At 39.9% G+C, this 16,744-nt stretch overlaps 1 protein-coding gene across 4 annotated transcripts in view; it reads right to left on the reverse strand.

Annotated features, from left to right (window-relative positions):
- Window positions 1-16,744, reverse strand: part of IL18R1 (interleukin 18 receptor 1) — a 46,619-nt gene that overhangs the window by 2,307 nt on the left and 27,568 nt on the right. For 3 of the 4 annotated variants that reach the window (XM_079110270.1, XM_079110268.1, XM_079110267.1), the window contains 5 exons: window positions 15,547-15,609; window positions 12,578-12,698; window positions 9,681-9,820; window positions 5,849-6,010; window positions 1,436-1,594 (listed from right to left, as the gene is read on the reverse strand). In XM_079110270.1, coding sequence (XP_078966396.1) covers window positions 1,436-1,594; window positions 5,849-6,010; window positions 9,681-9,820; window positions 12,578-12,698; window positions 15,547-15,609 — 645 coding nt within the window. The remainder of the gene's footprint in view (window positions 1-1,435; window positions 1,595-5,848; window positions 6,011-9,680; window positions 9,821-12,577; window positions 12,699-15,546; window positions 15,610-16,744) is intronic. The other variant, XM_079110269.1, reaches the window with a different exon arrangement.

The raw sequence follows: 16,744 nt of genomic DNA on the forward strand, positions 1-16,744 counted from the left end.
TAAATCATTATTTCAGACTAGAGGTTGGTGAACTTTTTCTACAATGGGTCAGAGAGTAGTTATTTTAGGCTTTGCAAGTCAGGCTGTCTCTGTCACAGCCACTAGACTCTGCTGTTACAGACACAGACAACACGTAAACACCAATATCCGTGGCTCTGCTTCAACACGTTGGTCAGGCCAACTTGACCCATGGGTGGCGTCTGTCAAACTCCTGTTCTAGACCCTGGTTGTTTCAACCAAACCTAGTTACAACCGAACATATAAATATACTTTATTTTTTATTTAAAAACTTAGAAGAAATCCATTTTTAAAATGACTCCTGGAAATAACGGTAATGGAGTAAGATTGATGTAAAGTCAGGGATGAGTTCTTCTAAATAATAATGTGCCTTCTTAGATACTGGGAACTGCCATACCAAAATATCACAGTGTCGGATGCATCGTAAGAGGCCCTTTGGAAAAGTTGTTGATTACTAAATGATAATGCCTAATTGGTAATAGGACCCCCTCCTGGTTTCTAATGTACAAAGGAAAATGCAACTATTTCTTATTACTACTGCGTCTTCAATCTCCAGTTCAGAACTTGACACAGGAATGGCATGCAATGAATACTGGATGGATGGATGAATGAATGAATGATGTAACAATGAAGACATTTGTATTTATATTAGCATCAGCGTCCAAAATGGCTTGACACCAGATTTCTAATGTCTACTACCTAAGAGAAAACAGAACCATTGCTGAATTTTACTCTAATCTGCCTTGATACATGTGCTATGGCCATTTGTATTTACATGTTAGTAGAAACATTGAATCTCCTATGATCTGATGGGAATCACCACAAAGCTCCTCTTATTTATCCTTTTCTCACTCCCCTATTTTCTGCTTTATTTCCTCACCAGCATCAACACCATAAAGAACAAGCATTCCTAGTAAGAATCACCCTGCATATCCCTGTGCAAATGTCAAGTGTTCAATTAGGAACCTGTTCCAAGGAACAAGTGTTCCTTCTGGGGGTCGTTTCTCGATCAATGTCTCAAGGTAATGACGATTCTGAACTTGTCTCTGAAAATGAAATGCCCAACCCTTCTCTTCAGGCTTTGCAGAACTGTGAAGCAGAAGGAATATAGCCCAAGACAGAGATGATTGGCAGGATGTTTTTTCACTATGGATTACTGTGAGACAATCAGATACTGATGGGTCTGGTTATTTCTGCTCTAAAGAAACTTGCTCATTTATTTTTTAAGGGGAAAGGGAGAACTATCCATATAATTAACTGACTCAATTTTTTTATTTTTCACGGTGCTGAGGATTGAACCTAGGGCCTTGTGCTTGTGAGGCAAGCACTCTACCAACTGAGCTATATCCCCAGCCCCTGAGTCAATTTTTGAAAAGAAAATATCTACTAGTTTTCTGACTGACATCCCCTTGCTTACCTCCTCCAGGGACCACATCCCTCTCAAATATGCACAACTTATACCCAAAATGTTTTTCCAACACCCTGGGTAAAGTCTCCACAGCAAAAGTATACTCGTCTCCATTCTCCAAGGAGCCACCTTTTAGGTAAGACACAAAAGCATCGTATGTTTTTCCATCTAGGAGATAAAATTGATTTTTAATAAATGTGTTCATCCAAGTTGTTTTAAGTAAAGTTGGAGTGAAAGTCATAATTAATGAGTATTGCCAAACCTCAGTTGCTAATCGATCCATCAAATGTCTTGGTCATCATCTACTTTGAAACTCACACTCATCCCACAGAGAGCTGGACAGAAATATAAGCCATCCATCAGGGAATAAAGGAATTTAAAGACAATGGGAAGCCAAGGAGCACAAAAATGCTATCTGTCCAGGAATGAAAGCAAATCTCACCCTGACTCACATCATTTCATTCTACCGCTATCCTAATTTCTACCCCCCAAAGAACTCTCTAGAATGAAAGATAGAGGCAATGCTGAGTCTCTGTTCACTGCACAGTGAGGAGAAAAAGAGAGGTCACTGGCACAGCATGCTAGAGGAACACACGCTGATGATTTAAAATATCACAGGACGGACATCAGGTGTCAAAGGGAAACTTCTGATCCGTGGAAAGGCTGTCCATGGTCCCAACATCTGCCCCGACTGAACTCCTGATACCGGGCAGTTTTCAGAGGGCCAACAGACAGATTCATCAGGGAACGTGTTACCTACATGATGAAGATCATCCTCCTGACTGGGTTACAAAAGAATCAGGCAGTTTTCTCTTCAGTTTCAGCCAATCAACTTGAGAAGACAAAGGAGATGAGCGCAACAACTTGGGAAAAGTCACAAACAACACATTAGCAGGCGAAAAACAAAATGAAGCAGACAGATGAAGTAACGTGGTCAGAGAATGAGGAGGGATGGCAATGGACCAGCTTTGTGAAAGGGGACAATTTGGGGGTCAGGTCCTAACTAATGCAAGTGAGGCTACCTGGCATGGGCCAGGAAAGAAGGGAAGTGGAGGAGGAAAGAAGGGTTGGGGAGTGGTCTCTCTCTATCTCATGAAAACCGGGTAGGTGGCTGAGATTTATGCCTGGCGGTGTTATCAGGATCAATAAATGTATTAACTGGTTTTAAGATACAGCTGGATCTTTTGTTAAAATATAATCCAAATTACATTCTTATGTCCTGTTCATGTACAAATATATAACAACAAATCCCATTATTGTGTATAATTCACCAAGAAAAGTATAGTAAAAAATAATATGGGATGAAATCATTCCAGCCTTCATCATTTGTGGGGCGACAGCACTTAAGCCCACCAGCCCTGTCCAACATCCTTAATAGCATTTAGGCTCACAAGACACCACTTTCCATTGGCAAAAATTTGCTCAGTTTTGTTAAATAGCTCGAGTCAAAATCCATCCTTCTGTAAAGTAATTGCTTTACAGCATTGCATGCATATGAAAGACAGGAAATTTTGTAAAGATTGCAGAGTTGCATGCATATCAAAAGCAGGAAATGTTAAAAATAAAACTGGTTATTAGTTTAATTAGTAAATAGTTCACCTGGACAGTTATCTTAGATTGCTGTAAAGTATGTTTATTTATTAGGTAAGCAAGAACCAGTATTTCCATTAGTACTGTCATTGATGAAAATAGTCATCAGGTAAATGAGCACAGTTTATTACTGAGTGTAAGAATTACTAATGGTATTTTTTGTATTCAGTTTATTACTAATGGTAATAAACTGGGAAGAAAATTTAGTCAAACATGGACTTCTATTACAGTGTTGTTCTTACCCACGAAGAATTAGTTTTTCAACTATAAATTGTTTTCAAATTTTTTATTTCAAGAAATTCTCTTCTTATAATATAAATCTGCAAATCTATGTTGCAATTTATTTTAAATCCAGATAATGAAAGATTTAATAGCTTTGAAACCTGACAGAGAGCTCAAGATAAGACACGTGAAAACTAATGATTTTTTAAAAATTCTAAATAAAGGAAGTTGTCCTGTGAGTGCATATTGGAAAAAACAAGGAATTAGTTATGCCAATGCCTCTTAAGCTCTGTGTGGTTAAATAGCGCATTTTTAATTAATTTTTTGCTGTTGTTGTTCTTGTTGATTGGTTGATTTCATTTTCAACCTTTCAGAAACCAATATTAAACACACTCTTGGATATAACAGCAATATTAAACTGCTATAAAAGTTTTTATTTTTATGCTTAAAGCTCCATTTCTGCCCTTTTCATGGACAGTGCCTGATCATGGACCATGCTTTGAGTAGAAATGGCTTAGAACACATCTCTCAATGTCTCCGCACTGCCACACGGAGGAGCTGTGGATTGGACAGAGGGGAGCGAGGGGAGGAGGGGGCATGGGAATGAGAAGGATGGTGGGACTATTTCCCTATGTGCATGTGTGACTGCACTGCTGGTGTGACCCTGCACCATGCAGAGGAAGAAGTTGGGCTCCATTTGCATACAACGTGTCAAAATGCACTCTACTGTCATGTATAACCTATGAGAACAAATTTTTAAAAAGCCTGAACTGAAAAAAAAAAGTCTGTAAATCAGATCCAACACAGCTGGAAAAGGAAAAAGAATCCTAATTAAAAATCAGAAGGATACAAAGTTGTTAATGCCTATTCTAAGATAAACACCAGTCTATGCAAGCTGTAACAGTGCAGGGCATCCCAAAGATAGATCTCCCCATTTACTGCAGCCTCACACCTTAGAGCAAAATCATACACATATGCAGGCTGCAAGCTAGATACATTGACTTTGCCAGTGAGCTCAATGAGACAAAGAAATTGATAAAAAATCTCAGAGGAGTTAATATAAAAATCCCTTTACCTGAGGTCCCCAGGTACAAGGCCCTTTGTACTTTGAACCCCAAATCCAGAGACCAAAAAGGGACAGACATATTTGAGTTTTCTACAGACCATATCAAAATAAACAAAGCCAAAGGACAAATGTCAATATGGGAATATTTATGTTTCTCATTATAGAGAATAGGCAATAGTGAGCCAATTAAAAAAAAATGTCATCAGACCGCTGGAGGAAGAGGCAAAGGATATGAACAGGTATGTTGTGAAAGAAAACACAAATACGTCTTAAACCAAAGAAGAAACAGCTCACGCTCTTACGTAACAAGTGCAATGCTAATTAAAGCTACACAGGGACACAACTCACCTATCAGATTGGTAAAAACCCAACAGATGGTGGGTGAGGCTACGGGACAAGATGTACTCTCCTCCTTTGAAGGTGGTGCTAACAGTAGTATGGAGGGCAAAGTGACAATATCTACCCAAACAACAGCTGTCTCTTCCTTTCATATTGCAAGAAATACCACTTTGGGGAATTTTTGCTTCTGATCACTGCACACACGTGGGAAGCCATGTGTAAAGTCATTCATCACAGAATTTCTGTAGTAACAAACAATTGGGAACAACCCAAATACCTGTCAAAAGGAGACCAAATAAACACTGGTATTTCCACAGACATGAAACATGGAATGGCGCTTAGAAATAAGGGGCATATTTATGAAGTAACATGGAGGAGTAGCTAAGGAACAATAAAGCAGGGTTAAAATAGTATGCACAATAAAACAAGATGTGTTTTTTTGTAAAAGGAGGAGTGAAGCAAGAATCCATGTGAATATTTGGTTGGATGTGCATCAGTAGGGCAGAGAGGGAATCAGAAATGGGGCAAGATCGAGCAGGGGACATCCGATTGTGTAATGTCTTAGAATTTTGGTGTTTGAATTATGTGGAGGTTTTTTTTTCCAATAATCAGACAAACATATCTATAATCAAAAGCCAGTTCAATCAATTAGCTCATTTTTTTAAAGCTCAGTAATTTTCTTGAAAGGTAAGGACTTCAACTACTTTTAAATACAGGGAAACTTGGTTATAGAGTCAGCACATAGACATAATAGCAGGAAAAACTGGTGGATTCAGGAGAAGAGAATCCTGATAATTTGGCTTCTAGTTTAGCATTCTTTACAGGTACATTATACAGCCTCCTTTTCCAGTTCAAAATAATGAACCACAACAATGCAATTCCATGTAAAGAAGCTTTATTGAGTGTATGCCCCGTGTGAGGTCAGTATGTGGTGTGTATACAAAGGCACCCAGGTGTGCAGTTCCTGGGCTCAAGTCACATGAAAGACAAGACACATACATAAAACAAAGAACGATTTTTGAAAACACACAAGCACAAGCAAAGGTCACATGGTGACATTCATCATGAATGGTACAGGTGGAGTTACTTTTTCATGGAAAATGCCGCCCACACACTGTCAACAGTACAATCAACATAAGATGAACGTCAGTGTTTCTTTATTGGGTTTACTAACTACAGCATGAAATAAGAAGTCTCAGCATTACCTGTTAATGTTTCATCTCTTCCCATTAAGTGTCTATAAAATAGAGCCAAGTCAACTCTATAGATGATACCCACAATCACTAGGCACACTACCACCAGTGAGATCAAAATTGCTACTATCATTCCTCCAGTGAAGATGTGGCCTGGGATATCATCTTTGCTTGCTATGAAAGAAAAAGAAAAAAGAAAATAATTAATCCAATAAATACCACCAACATCTTCCATTATCACATTGTAGTTAGCTGTTTCTGCCCTTCTCGCTAATCCAGGGATCTATCCAAGTGCCCCCCATGTTCCACTGAATGACTCAAACTCCTGATGTTAGTCCACAGTGCTCATCTACGCAAATTTTCAAAGAATAAAAATATGTACAAGAATATTCAGAAACCTGAACTGAGAACATTATAACAAACTCTATCTGCACCTATAGAATTCAGATTTCTGGGACACTGATAAACTAGGGTGAAATACAAAGGACTCAAATATAAATCTCAGTTGGTGATATGGTTTATTTGTGAGGTGTCTCCCAAAAGCTCATGTGTGAGACAACACAAGAAGGTTTAGAGAAGAAATCATTGGGTTATGAGAGTCTTAACCCAATCGGTGATGTAATCCCCTGATGGGATTAACTGGGTGGTAAATGAAGGCAGGTAGGATGTGGCTGGAGGAGGTGGGTGCCTGAGACAGGACTTTGGGGCATATATTTCATATCTGGTCAGTGGAATCTCTCTCTCTGCTTTCTGATCATCATGTGAGCTGCTTCCCTCTGCATACTCTTCAGCCATAATGTCTGGCCTCAGCTTGGGCCCAGAGAAATGGATCAGCTGTCTATGAACTGAGACCTCCAACACTGCCAGCCCCCAAATAAACTTCTTCTCCTCTACAATTGTTCTGGTCCAGTCTTTTAGTCACAGCAGAGAAAAAGCTGACTAAAAACATTGGTAAACTGAGAAAATGGAAATGCAGGTTTCAGAGAACCCTGGACTGAGATTATCTGGATGTTTTAGTCAGCTTTTTCGTTGCTGTGACTACATGACCCAACCAGCACAAGTATAGAGGAGGAAGAGTTTATTTGAGGGCTCACAGTTTCAGAGGTCTTGGTCCGCAGAAGGCGGGCTCCATTCCTTGCAGCTCCAGGTGAGGCAGAACATCATGGCAGAGGGAAGCAGCTCGCTCATCAGGAAGCAGAGAGAGAGGGTCTCCACTCTCCAGATGCAAAATATATACCTCGAAGCCACGCCCCAATTCCCACCTCCTCCAGCCACACCCTACCACTTCAATTAATCCCATCAGGGATTAATTCACTGATTGGGTTAAGATTCTTACAACCCAATCATTTCTCCTCTGAACCTTCCTGTCTTGTCTCACACGTGAGCTTTTGGGGGACACCTCACATCCAAACCATAACACTGAGTTTGCAGCCTGGCTCCATCAAATAGTTTGTATCAGAGGCAAAATCATAGAGACCCATCAATCTTAACATTTTCATCTGTAAAATGAAAATAATAAAGTTATTGCTTTAGTTACAGGTGCTGTTTTGGGGAAGATTGAATAAGATATTATACACAAAGTAGTTAACATAGTGACTGGCACAAAGTGCTCAGAATTTTAGCAAAATTTTTATTAAAAAATTGCCTTTGGGGTAAAAGGTTACATTTCACGGAGTACTCAGTTTGTGCTCATTGTATGAGATAATCCAGAGGAATACAAAGAACAAAGTAATTTTAACGACCATCCCACAAGGTGGTGATAGCCATACTAATACAATGGTACAGTTTCTTCTGAATTTTGCTTTTGTCCCTCAAAGATTTTACATAAATGAGATCATATCACACTCACCTTTTATTTCTTTACATTATACCAAGAGCATTTTGTTATTAAAATTATAATTTACAATAGAACCCCAATATTCAGACTAATTGCAATTTTTCATAAAGATGCCTAATGCTATAGTATGCATACACATTTATCCATATTTATGATTATTTTCTCAGAGCAAATTCTAATGGTAGGGGAACTGCTAAGTCAAAGAATAAAAACATGTTTAAAGTTTTTGACCTCTTAGGAAGCACAATATTTAGTAATGATCTTTCCAGTAAAATTAATCAATAGGATGCAAGTGAACAACTACAGTTACTTAATAAGTGAAATCTAAATAAAGTCAGGCCCTGGAATTCCTGGATCTTTGAAAGGTCTACATATTCATGACAGTGACAGACACACACACAAACACACATGCACCCTGGCACATGCCTTCCTCCAAGGGCAAGGGTGGGATGGGAGACCCTCATTCCCCAGCCTGTATTTGTGAGCTCAACATAGGAAGGAAGGATCAGGGCTGGGGAAGGACAGTCCTGCACCGAGGGCAGAGGTGGCTGGTGGTGAGCAGTCGGCCAGGAACGCAGGCACATCTGTGCATTAACCAGCAGAAGTGGATTTGAAAGCTTCTCCCTCACAAGTCATGAACTTGGCAGAAGCACCCACAAGGGAAGGGACATGCCCAAGGAAAGAAGGAAATGGATTCCAGAGTCAATCACTGCTGAGTTTCAATACCGTGAGCTGCTATGTGACCTTGGGCAAGTGTCAATTATAAAAGCTTGTTCTTGAGATCATAAAAAGGGCTGAGCACCGAGCCTGTCACAGAATCAGTAAGTAGTGAACATGAGCTTCTGCTACTACTACACGTGGAGAACGAGGGCTTCCCAACAGGGTGCTCGGGAGGTGCATATAAACCTGGGGCAGCAGAGAGGATGGCTCCTGGCCCTTCCTTCTCTCTGCCCCTTCCCCCTCAGCAAAGCCAAGTAGGTCATTTCTGTGTGTCTCTTTCTCTTATTCGATCACTCTCTCAATGATCCACCTTTGCATCTCTTTGGTCTCTGCTTCTTTTTCTCTCCCTGTGTGTGAGTATCTCTCCTGTCCTCTGTGGGTTCCTCTCTCTCCCTGTTTCCATCTCCCATTTCTGTCTCTCTGTGTTTGTCTCTCTCAGTCTCCATCTCTCTCTGTCTATCTGCCTGTCGCCTCCTGTCTGTCTCCCTCTCTGTGTCTGTGTGTTTGTCTCTCTCTCCCTCTCCATCTCTCAGATCTTGGCCTTTCCCTACATATCCAGGGAGATGGGGGTCAGCCTGAGAATGGGCAGTGAGTCATGACAAATAAAATTAGGAGGTTTCTGGTTCAACATACAGCTGCTTCTGAGCGGTCACTGGACCGAAGGCCCTGGGTCCTGCTCTGTTGGTAGAGGATGCAGTGGATGACCCTGGACCCCCATCAGGTGGGCACTGAAAACACTAAGAGTCCCACTAGTGGGGGCCATCAACTGCCCACTTGCTATGTCCTAGAGATGGCCCAGGAAGGAGGCCTCACTTGAGCTTTGTTGAATTAACAACCACCCCCAAGGACCCCCTGAGCCCAGGGTCCTGCTACAGTAGGCTGGAGGTAGCAGTTATGCCTGATGCCCCACAGGCTCCTTCCACACTGACCCACAAGCTTTCCACTGGCTGTCCTGGATGTGAAGAGAAAGGCCTTTCTGGCTGCCTCCCCTGTGACCCACCAGCCTCCAAATCCTCCAGCTTCACCTGCCTCCCTGCTCTGTCTACCTGGTCTCTGTGTGGGTTGTAGACTGTGTAGACAAAGGTGTAGACTGTGTTTTCCTTCTGCTTGGAATCAGGACACAGAATTCCAGCAAGGACTGGGCACTTGACCTACCCCTGCATGCCTGGGACCTAAGATGAACCTTGTCACTTCTCAGGAGCTCGGTTCTGCTATGAAAAAAAAAGTAGAAACTGACTCAGCAGCCATGTGCTGTTTCACAGGCTTTCAAGCATAGCATTTGCATACCTTTTCTCAACAAGATGAAACTTTTGGTGTCTGTGTTTTCCTGATTGACCACAGTGCAATTATATAAAAAATTTAGATTTCTTTCATTAACCTTCTCAATTCTCAGTAATTTTGAAGCATGAGGTTTGCCTTCTGAGATCCTGTAACAAGAAAATGATTTAGCAAAAGACTTTGTTCATGATCAGAAAATTTAACCATGAGAGGGGAATTCATGTTCAAAGGCAGGTACTGCACTAACTATATCAAATCTTCTCATTCTCTTGGATACTTTTAAAATGTGAGCTACAACAGCCTCCTGCTCTTCTCTGGAGCATTGTAAGCAACAGAAAGAACCCTCCTGAGAGCAGGTGGAACAATGCTGTCAAGCACCTAGAATTTAAGTGCCAGGAAGATAATGATGCAAAGTTGAAAATACACGAAAATATTCTAATTATCAATTATTTTTCTTATTTCTCCCCTTCTTCCCAGAGTGTTCTCTACTATTTCAGACAAAGCAAATGTGTTAGGCAGCTTTCATTACTATAATGAAATACCTGGAACAGGTAACTTTATAAAGAAAATAAGCATCTTTAGCTCATAGTTTGGCAAGTCTAGAAGTTCAAACAGCATGGCACAGGTTATGGCATATACCCCGAGCCTTGTCACATAATGAAGGGATCATGTGTGTATTTCCACGTGTGTTTCTCTCTTCTTCTTATAAAGTCACCAAAATTCAGTCATGGGGACTTCATTATAATGACTTACTCTAATGTAATCACTCTGCAAACGTGCTACCTCAAAACACTACTGTCAGTTTAAATTTCTTCCCTCTTAATGTCATTAACAAGACTGGGAATTAAACTTTTGCAGGAGTTCTGAACACAAATCATATCCAAACCACAGCAACTGTACGTTGTCTTGCATGATACAGATTCATATCCAGAATGTCCATGAACTATTCTCAGATACCACGGGCAGAAGAGAAATATCAGTTACCCTGTTCCGACATAGCAGAAAATGACTTGAGACAACCACTGATACCAAGCTCTCTTCCTTTTCCTCAAATAATCCAAGCTGTCCTATCCCTGAAGTGAGGCAAACATTTGGGGGGCATGCCAAGCAGCACAGTCTGGTGTGAGCCCCGGGATATGGAGCCCCATTGAAGCTTCCAACTGTCTCAAACACATCTCAGAACACAGTTCTGTACAGAGGTCACCCATCCAGAAATCCTATCTATCTCCAACCTATGAAAATCCATAGTGAGCCACAAAAGGCTCTGGGAAGCCAAAAGGGACAACACTTAAAGTTTGAACAGACAACTCTAAGACCTCCTGTTCTTGTCACTAAAGTTGCATTTCTCAGCAATCTGGTGGGTTGATCTACTATCCCTCCAAATATTAGAAATGCATCAATAAAAGGAGGAAGTGCAAAAAACTTGAGTGGAGAGCAGTTGCTGATGATGAAACATTGACAGAAAAGACATGCAATTCAGCTGAATTCAACATGTATTGGCCACTACCATGTGCCTGCTCTTGATGAGCCAGAACTCGCCATGCAAAGAACTCTCAGGGCAAAGAATTTCCAGTGCCGAGAATTTGCAGATCAGTGTCAACAATAGCTCTGAGAGATGCCAGCAAAAGGCTGACGAAGAATGTGCCAAAAAATTTAAAAGTCAGGAAAAAAAAATCAGAGTGCAGCTTAAGTGATAGATAAGATCACCACTCCCTAGACTACAAGGAGTGTATTAGTGCAATAATTAATCATCGAGCCGGGAGTGGCGGCGCACCCCCTGCAATCCCAGTGGTTCTGGAGGCTGAGACGGGGGGATTTTGAGTTCAAAGCCAGCTTCAGCAAAAATGAGATGCTAAGCAACTCAGTGAGACCCAGTCTCTAATAAAATTTAAAAAATGGGCTGGGAATATGGCTCAGTCGTTGAGTGCCAGTACTGATTACAAAAAATTAATCATCATAATATAGTCCAAGGTCACTCAGAAAGATTAAAATGACCAGTATCCTTTGTTGTAGTAAGTCTGGTCGAACTTTAATGTAAGAACATAGGCTGTTATGGTTTGGGTTATGAAGGATCCCCCAAAATCTCATGTGTGAGACAATGATAGAATTTTCAGAGGTGAAATTGTTACATTGCAAGAGGTATAACCTAACCAGTAAATTAACCTGCTGATATGGATTAACTGGGTGGAAACCTCAGGCAGGTAGGGTATAGCTAGAGAAAGTCATTGGGGGTGTGCCTTTGGAATATATGTTTTGTCTGTGGTAAGTGGCGTGCTCTCTCTTCCTCCTGCTTGACATGTCCTGAGATGCTTTCTTCTGCCATGCCCTTCCGCCCTGATGTTCTGCCTCATCTGGGGCCAGAGCTATAGAGTCAGCCATCTCTGGTCTGAGACCTTTGAAACTGTGAGCCCCAAATAAACTTTTTCCCCTCTGCATTGTTCTTGTTTGGGTCTTTTGGTCATAGTGACACAAAGCTGACTAAAACATAGGCTATTTAGGTATCAATATATAAGTTTTTTGGTCCATTGGTAAAAATAAAGCACTTAACATTTTTCAAAATCCAAAAAAAAAGGAAGCCTAGATAATTGTTCTTTTATAAGAAGCGAGGTAAAATCCCATTTACTTAGGTCCAAAATACCAGCTATTTTTACAGGGTGATGCTAAAAAACCCCATGGACCTTGCCTATATAACATAGATCTTAGGAATAAATTTCTGCATAATTCATCAATCTGGGGTATGAAAATTATAAGGATAAAACATATAAATTGTAATTACAGTTTAAACTAACCCAAAAAACCACATCAATCACCTAGGGGTTCAACTTCTTTTATAAAATATATATATACATATTATGATTCTCTTATCACATGTATTATGACATCTGTTATATACCACATATGCATACCATGTTGTCTTTTTTTTCTCTTCATGTACATTAGTAAATGGCTCCTTTTCTTTCCAGAAGTTCCAATAAATTGTATCCTTTTCATTCATCAAAGCCGAGCAATTGAGCTGTACATCTTTTCCTAGATAAAAGTTGAAAATCACAGTTGTAGTTTTAAAATCTCATATTTCCCAGAGATTTCAAATTAATGAAATCAATGAATGTTGACCTAATATTAAAAATAGCTTTACATTCCTGAAAGAAAGCAGATAGGCTCTGCTTTTAAATTAAAAAATAATAATAGAGTAAAGGAATTGGATAGCAATGAACTAAGCCACCAAAGAACTGACTTCTAAATATTCACTTTTAAATCAATTATTAAAACACAAGGTGGCTAGTGGACTTTCTTTTTAGTACATGATTTATTAGGTAGTGTCAACTTATAGAAAAAAATTAATAAATTTCAAAAATTAAGTTAACTAAAAAAGTCATCAAAGTGCAGAGAAAATAAAAGAGAAATAGTTGAACTAAAAGTGTAGTCAAAAAAGATACCTCTAAGGATGACAGCAAAGAACACCAGCCATTTTATTCCACGGAGGAATTTGCTTGGATTTGGGATAACTAGAAGGAGTGTCATAGAGAAAAGAGAATCCAGTGGAAATTTTATCAGCTGCACAGGCTAGCAGGATTATCACTCAGGTCTTGGGCAGCATCAGAGGCTGCCAAGACTGAGTATCATCTCCTGCATCTTTGTGGTGCTTAGGAGAACAAGGTCCACTTCAGGAAAAGGCCCACAATGGTAGCGTTCTTCTCCACCCCAGTTACTGGTGATCCAGCACCCCAGACACTGCATCCCAGACACCCCAGCTCAATTCTGAATAGACACAAACATTCAGTCTCTCACTCTGCCTATGTAACAGAGAAAAGAGCAACAGGAAGAAAATAATGCAAGCTTCATTTATTTTGGTTGTTTAATTCATGAAGATCAGTAACAATAAACAACCAAAAAGACACCCAAAGAGAAAAAAAAAAAAGTGACGATAATCAATAGAATATATAGATGACAGAAGCAGGTCCGCAGATGATCCAGATCCTGCATTTAGCAGATAAAGACTTATTTAGCAGATAAAGAGTAATTATTTGGAAGAAAATAGAGGAAACAGTGAACAAGTGAATAAAAAAAATCAACACTATTAATAAATAGTGTTTATTTTAAAAGAATAAACACTTTCATATCATATATATAACCAACTATAATCAGTAATTTATTAAATATAAAACAATGTATTAATTGTACTTCAAAAGGTCCAAAGACATGCAGTTTATATGAGACAGATTTACAAATAGGACAAAGGACAAAGAAATGTCAAGAACAAATAGATTAAAAAAGAGATAAGACATACCAATCCCAAACCCAAGAAGACTGTCATGACTACTTCATACCAGAGAGCAAAGTCACTGAAGAAAGACTATAATATATATAGACAGACATCACATAATGATAAAGGTGTCAATTCAACAGGCACAGACTTGTATGTGTCTATACTATATCCTCAGCACAAAGAAAGCAAAACTTGACAGAACCAAAGAGGGATGTAGACAAATTGACTTTCCTGGTTCGAAATCTTAACATGTCTTTCTCAGCAGGAGATAGAGCAGGAAAAAAAAGTTGAGCGAGAATATAAATGATCTGAATAATACCATTAATCGACCTAACCAATTGACACTTAACAACCGATAAAACCAAAACCTGCAGAATACACCTTTATTTCATTCATCAAAATAATCCCATCCTAGGCCTTCGGCAAGTCACTAAAAATTTCAAAAGATTAAAATGATAGTGTATAATCATGGACCATGATGGAACTAAATTGAACATCAACAACAGAAACATAATTAGAAAATCCTCGAGACATTTGGAAGTTGAGAAGCAAAAATAATCTGTGAATTAAAAAAGAAATCACAAGTGAATTTTTTTAAAAATGTTTGAAACTGGATAGTATGGCATACCAATACTTAGTGGAAGTAGCTAAAAATAGTGCTCAGAGGGAAATTTAGGTCATAAAATGTACATACTGTTAGGAAAGTATAACTGAAGTTCATTTCTAACTCTCCATACTAACAAATGAAGAAAGAAAAAAAAAAATCCCAAAATGAGAGGAAAGAAATAATATAGGCATGGGCTGAAATCAATAAAAATATAAAGCAGACAGAATTCAAGTACAGAGGACATCTGTCTTATTTGAAATGCACCAGGCATACATGATCATATGAATTACTGTGACCCCAGCTGCAATGGCCAGCTGTGGACTTTGGAAGCAGTGACAGAGATGAGGATTCCCATTCTGCGGCTTCCTAACAGTTTAAGTCTAGACAACTTACTTAGCCTTTCTGGACATCTGTTATTCAATCCATAAACATGGATAATATGCCTCCGAGTTGGTTGGAGAATTTAACTCAATAAAGTATTTTAATAACTTAGCCAATACCTGGGTAAGCACATGTAGCAGAGGTGAATTTCTTCCTCCTTTCTGCTTTCCTTTTTGAAAGAAATGACTTACCTGGACATGTTGATTCATAAGACCTGTCAGACAAATCCTAAATTACAGTCTATGTGGCCCATTGATTCAAAGTGGATTAGTTAATTGAATATTCAAACCACAAAGCAAATTTGGTTTGTCTCCCCAGAGACTTAACACCAAATTTACCTATTTAGTGGTGACCATAGAGACCATTAGAGAAAAGCCACACGCAGGGTGACAGAAATCCTAGCCTACAAACCACAGGCTTTTGAACAGATTATTTAATTTAATCAGTCTAAAAGTGGCAACATTCAATGACATGCTTTTCTTGGTTTTGTAGTGCTCTTCACCAAATAAGGAATGTGTTGTGTACATGATGTCAATAAAAAATGAATCAGATTTGCCCTTTGAAAACTTAATTATGCCCCATATTCATAAATGTGGAAAACATATGCATTAAAAATATACCTAGTTCCACTTCAACATAATTAATCTTCGATCCAAGAAGAACTGGAACCAAGTTCCTCTGATCTAAATGTGAAAAAGAAAAGAAAAAAAGGTGAACTTCTCTGTCATGATAGGCTCATTCCACATAACCAAAACCATAATATACTAGTCCCCTAGTATATCCATGGCTTTGCTTTCTGCAATTATAGTCACCCAAGGCCAACTGTGGTTCGAAATTATTAAACAGAAAAATCTCCAAACAGTTCATATAATCGGAATGATACCACGCTCAGGCGCCAGCCCTCCTTTTGCAGGATGTACGAGGAGATTCCTTCAGTATTATGCCGTGGAGGTTCAGCCCAGCTGGGGTCCACACCTGAGGACCCAGTTCTGCTTCTGATCCTGAGAGATTCCGTCCCTGACTAGAAGTCTGCAATGGTGTCCCGCTCGGCCCATCTGGCGATGCTCAGCTGGGAGTGCATCACCCAGCAGCCTCCCTCTCTGTTGAGATTGCAGACTAGGGCGGCTGAGGCTGCAGAACACTGAGAAACACCACTGTCCCATTGGCAGGGGAGGAATGTGAGTGAGAGCGTGGCCAAGCAGCCCCAGGTCGCAACGTGGCTGTCACGAAGACTGTAAAGATGGCTGAACTACAGCAGCTGGTGCCATCTCTGCCATTTAACAATAGACATTCCTGTTGCTTCTTCAAGGAAGGAAGGGAAGAGGACTGAGGGGTAGAAAGCAAAGATGACTGGGACAAAGAAGAGGTGTGAAAGTACCAAGGGAGCAGAGGTTTAAATGAAATGGAAGAATCTACCTGTGAGAAAGTAAAGCTCAAGAACTTACAGAAGATAATCACACAGAGAATTTAAGTCTTTGGAATTTAGGGATTCAGGTGTGGGATTTCCAGCTAACCGCTATGGCAGGCAGATTAATAGCCCCTAAAGTGAACAAATCCCACTTCCTAGGTGACCAGGTCATGAGGGCTGCATTTCACAGGTGACCAGGTCATGAGGGCTTCACCTTAAGCACTGATTAACATTATCATTGTGGGAGTGGGTTGGTTATTGTGGGAGTGGGTTGGTTATTGTGGGAGTGGGTTTCTGATGCCAAGGAGGCGTTCACTCCCTTTGTTCTCTGATCACATGTGCTGGATTGCCCTCCTGCCTAGGTAGGATCAGCAGGAAGACCCTCATCAGATGTGGCCCTTCCTCTGGGA

This window comes from Sciurus vulgaris (genome assembly GCF_902686455.1).
Source record: "Sciurus vulgaris genome assembly, chromosome: 14".
NCBI classification, from domain to species: domain Eukaryota; kingdom Metazoa; phylum Chordata; class Mammalia; order Rodentia; family Sciuridae; genus Sciurus; species Sciurus vulgaris.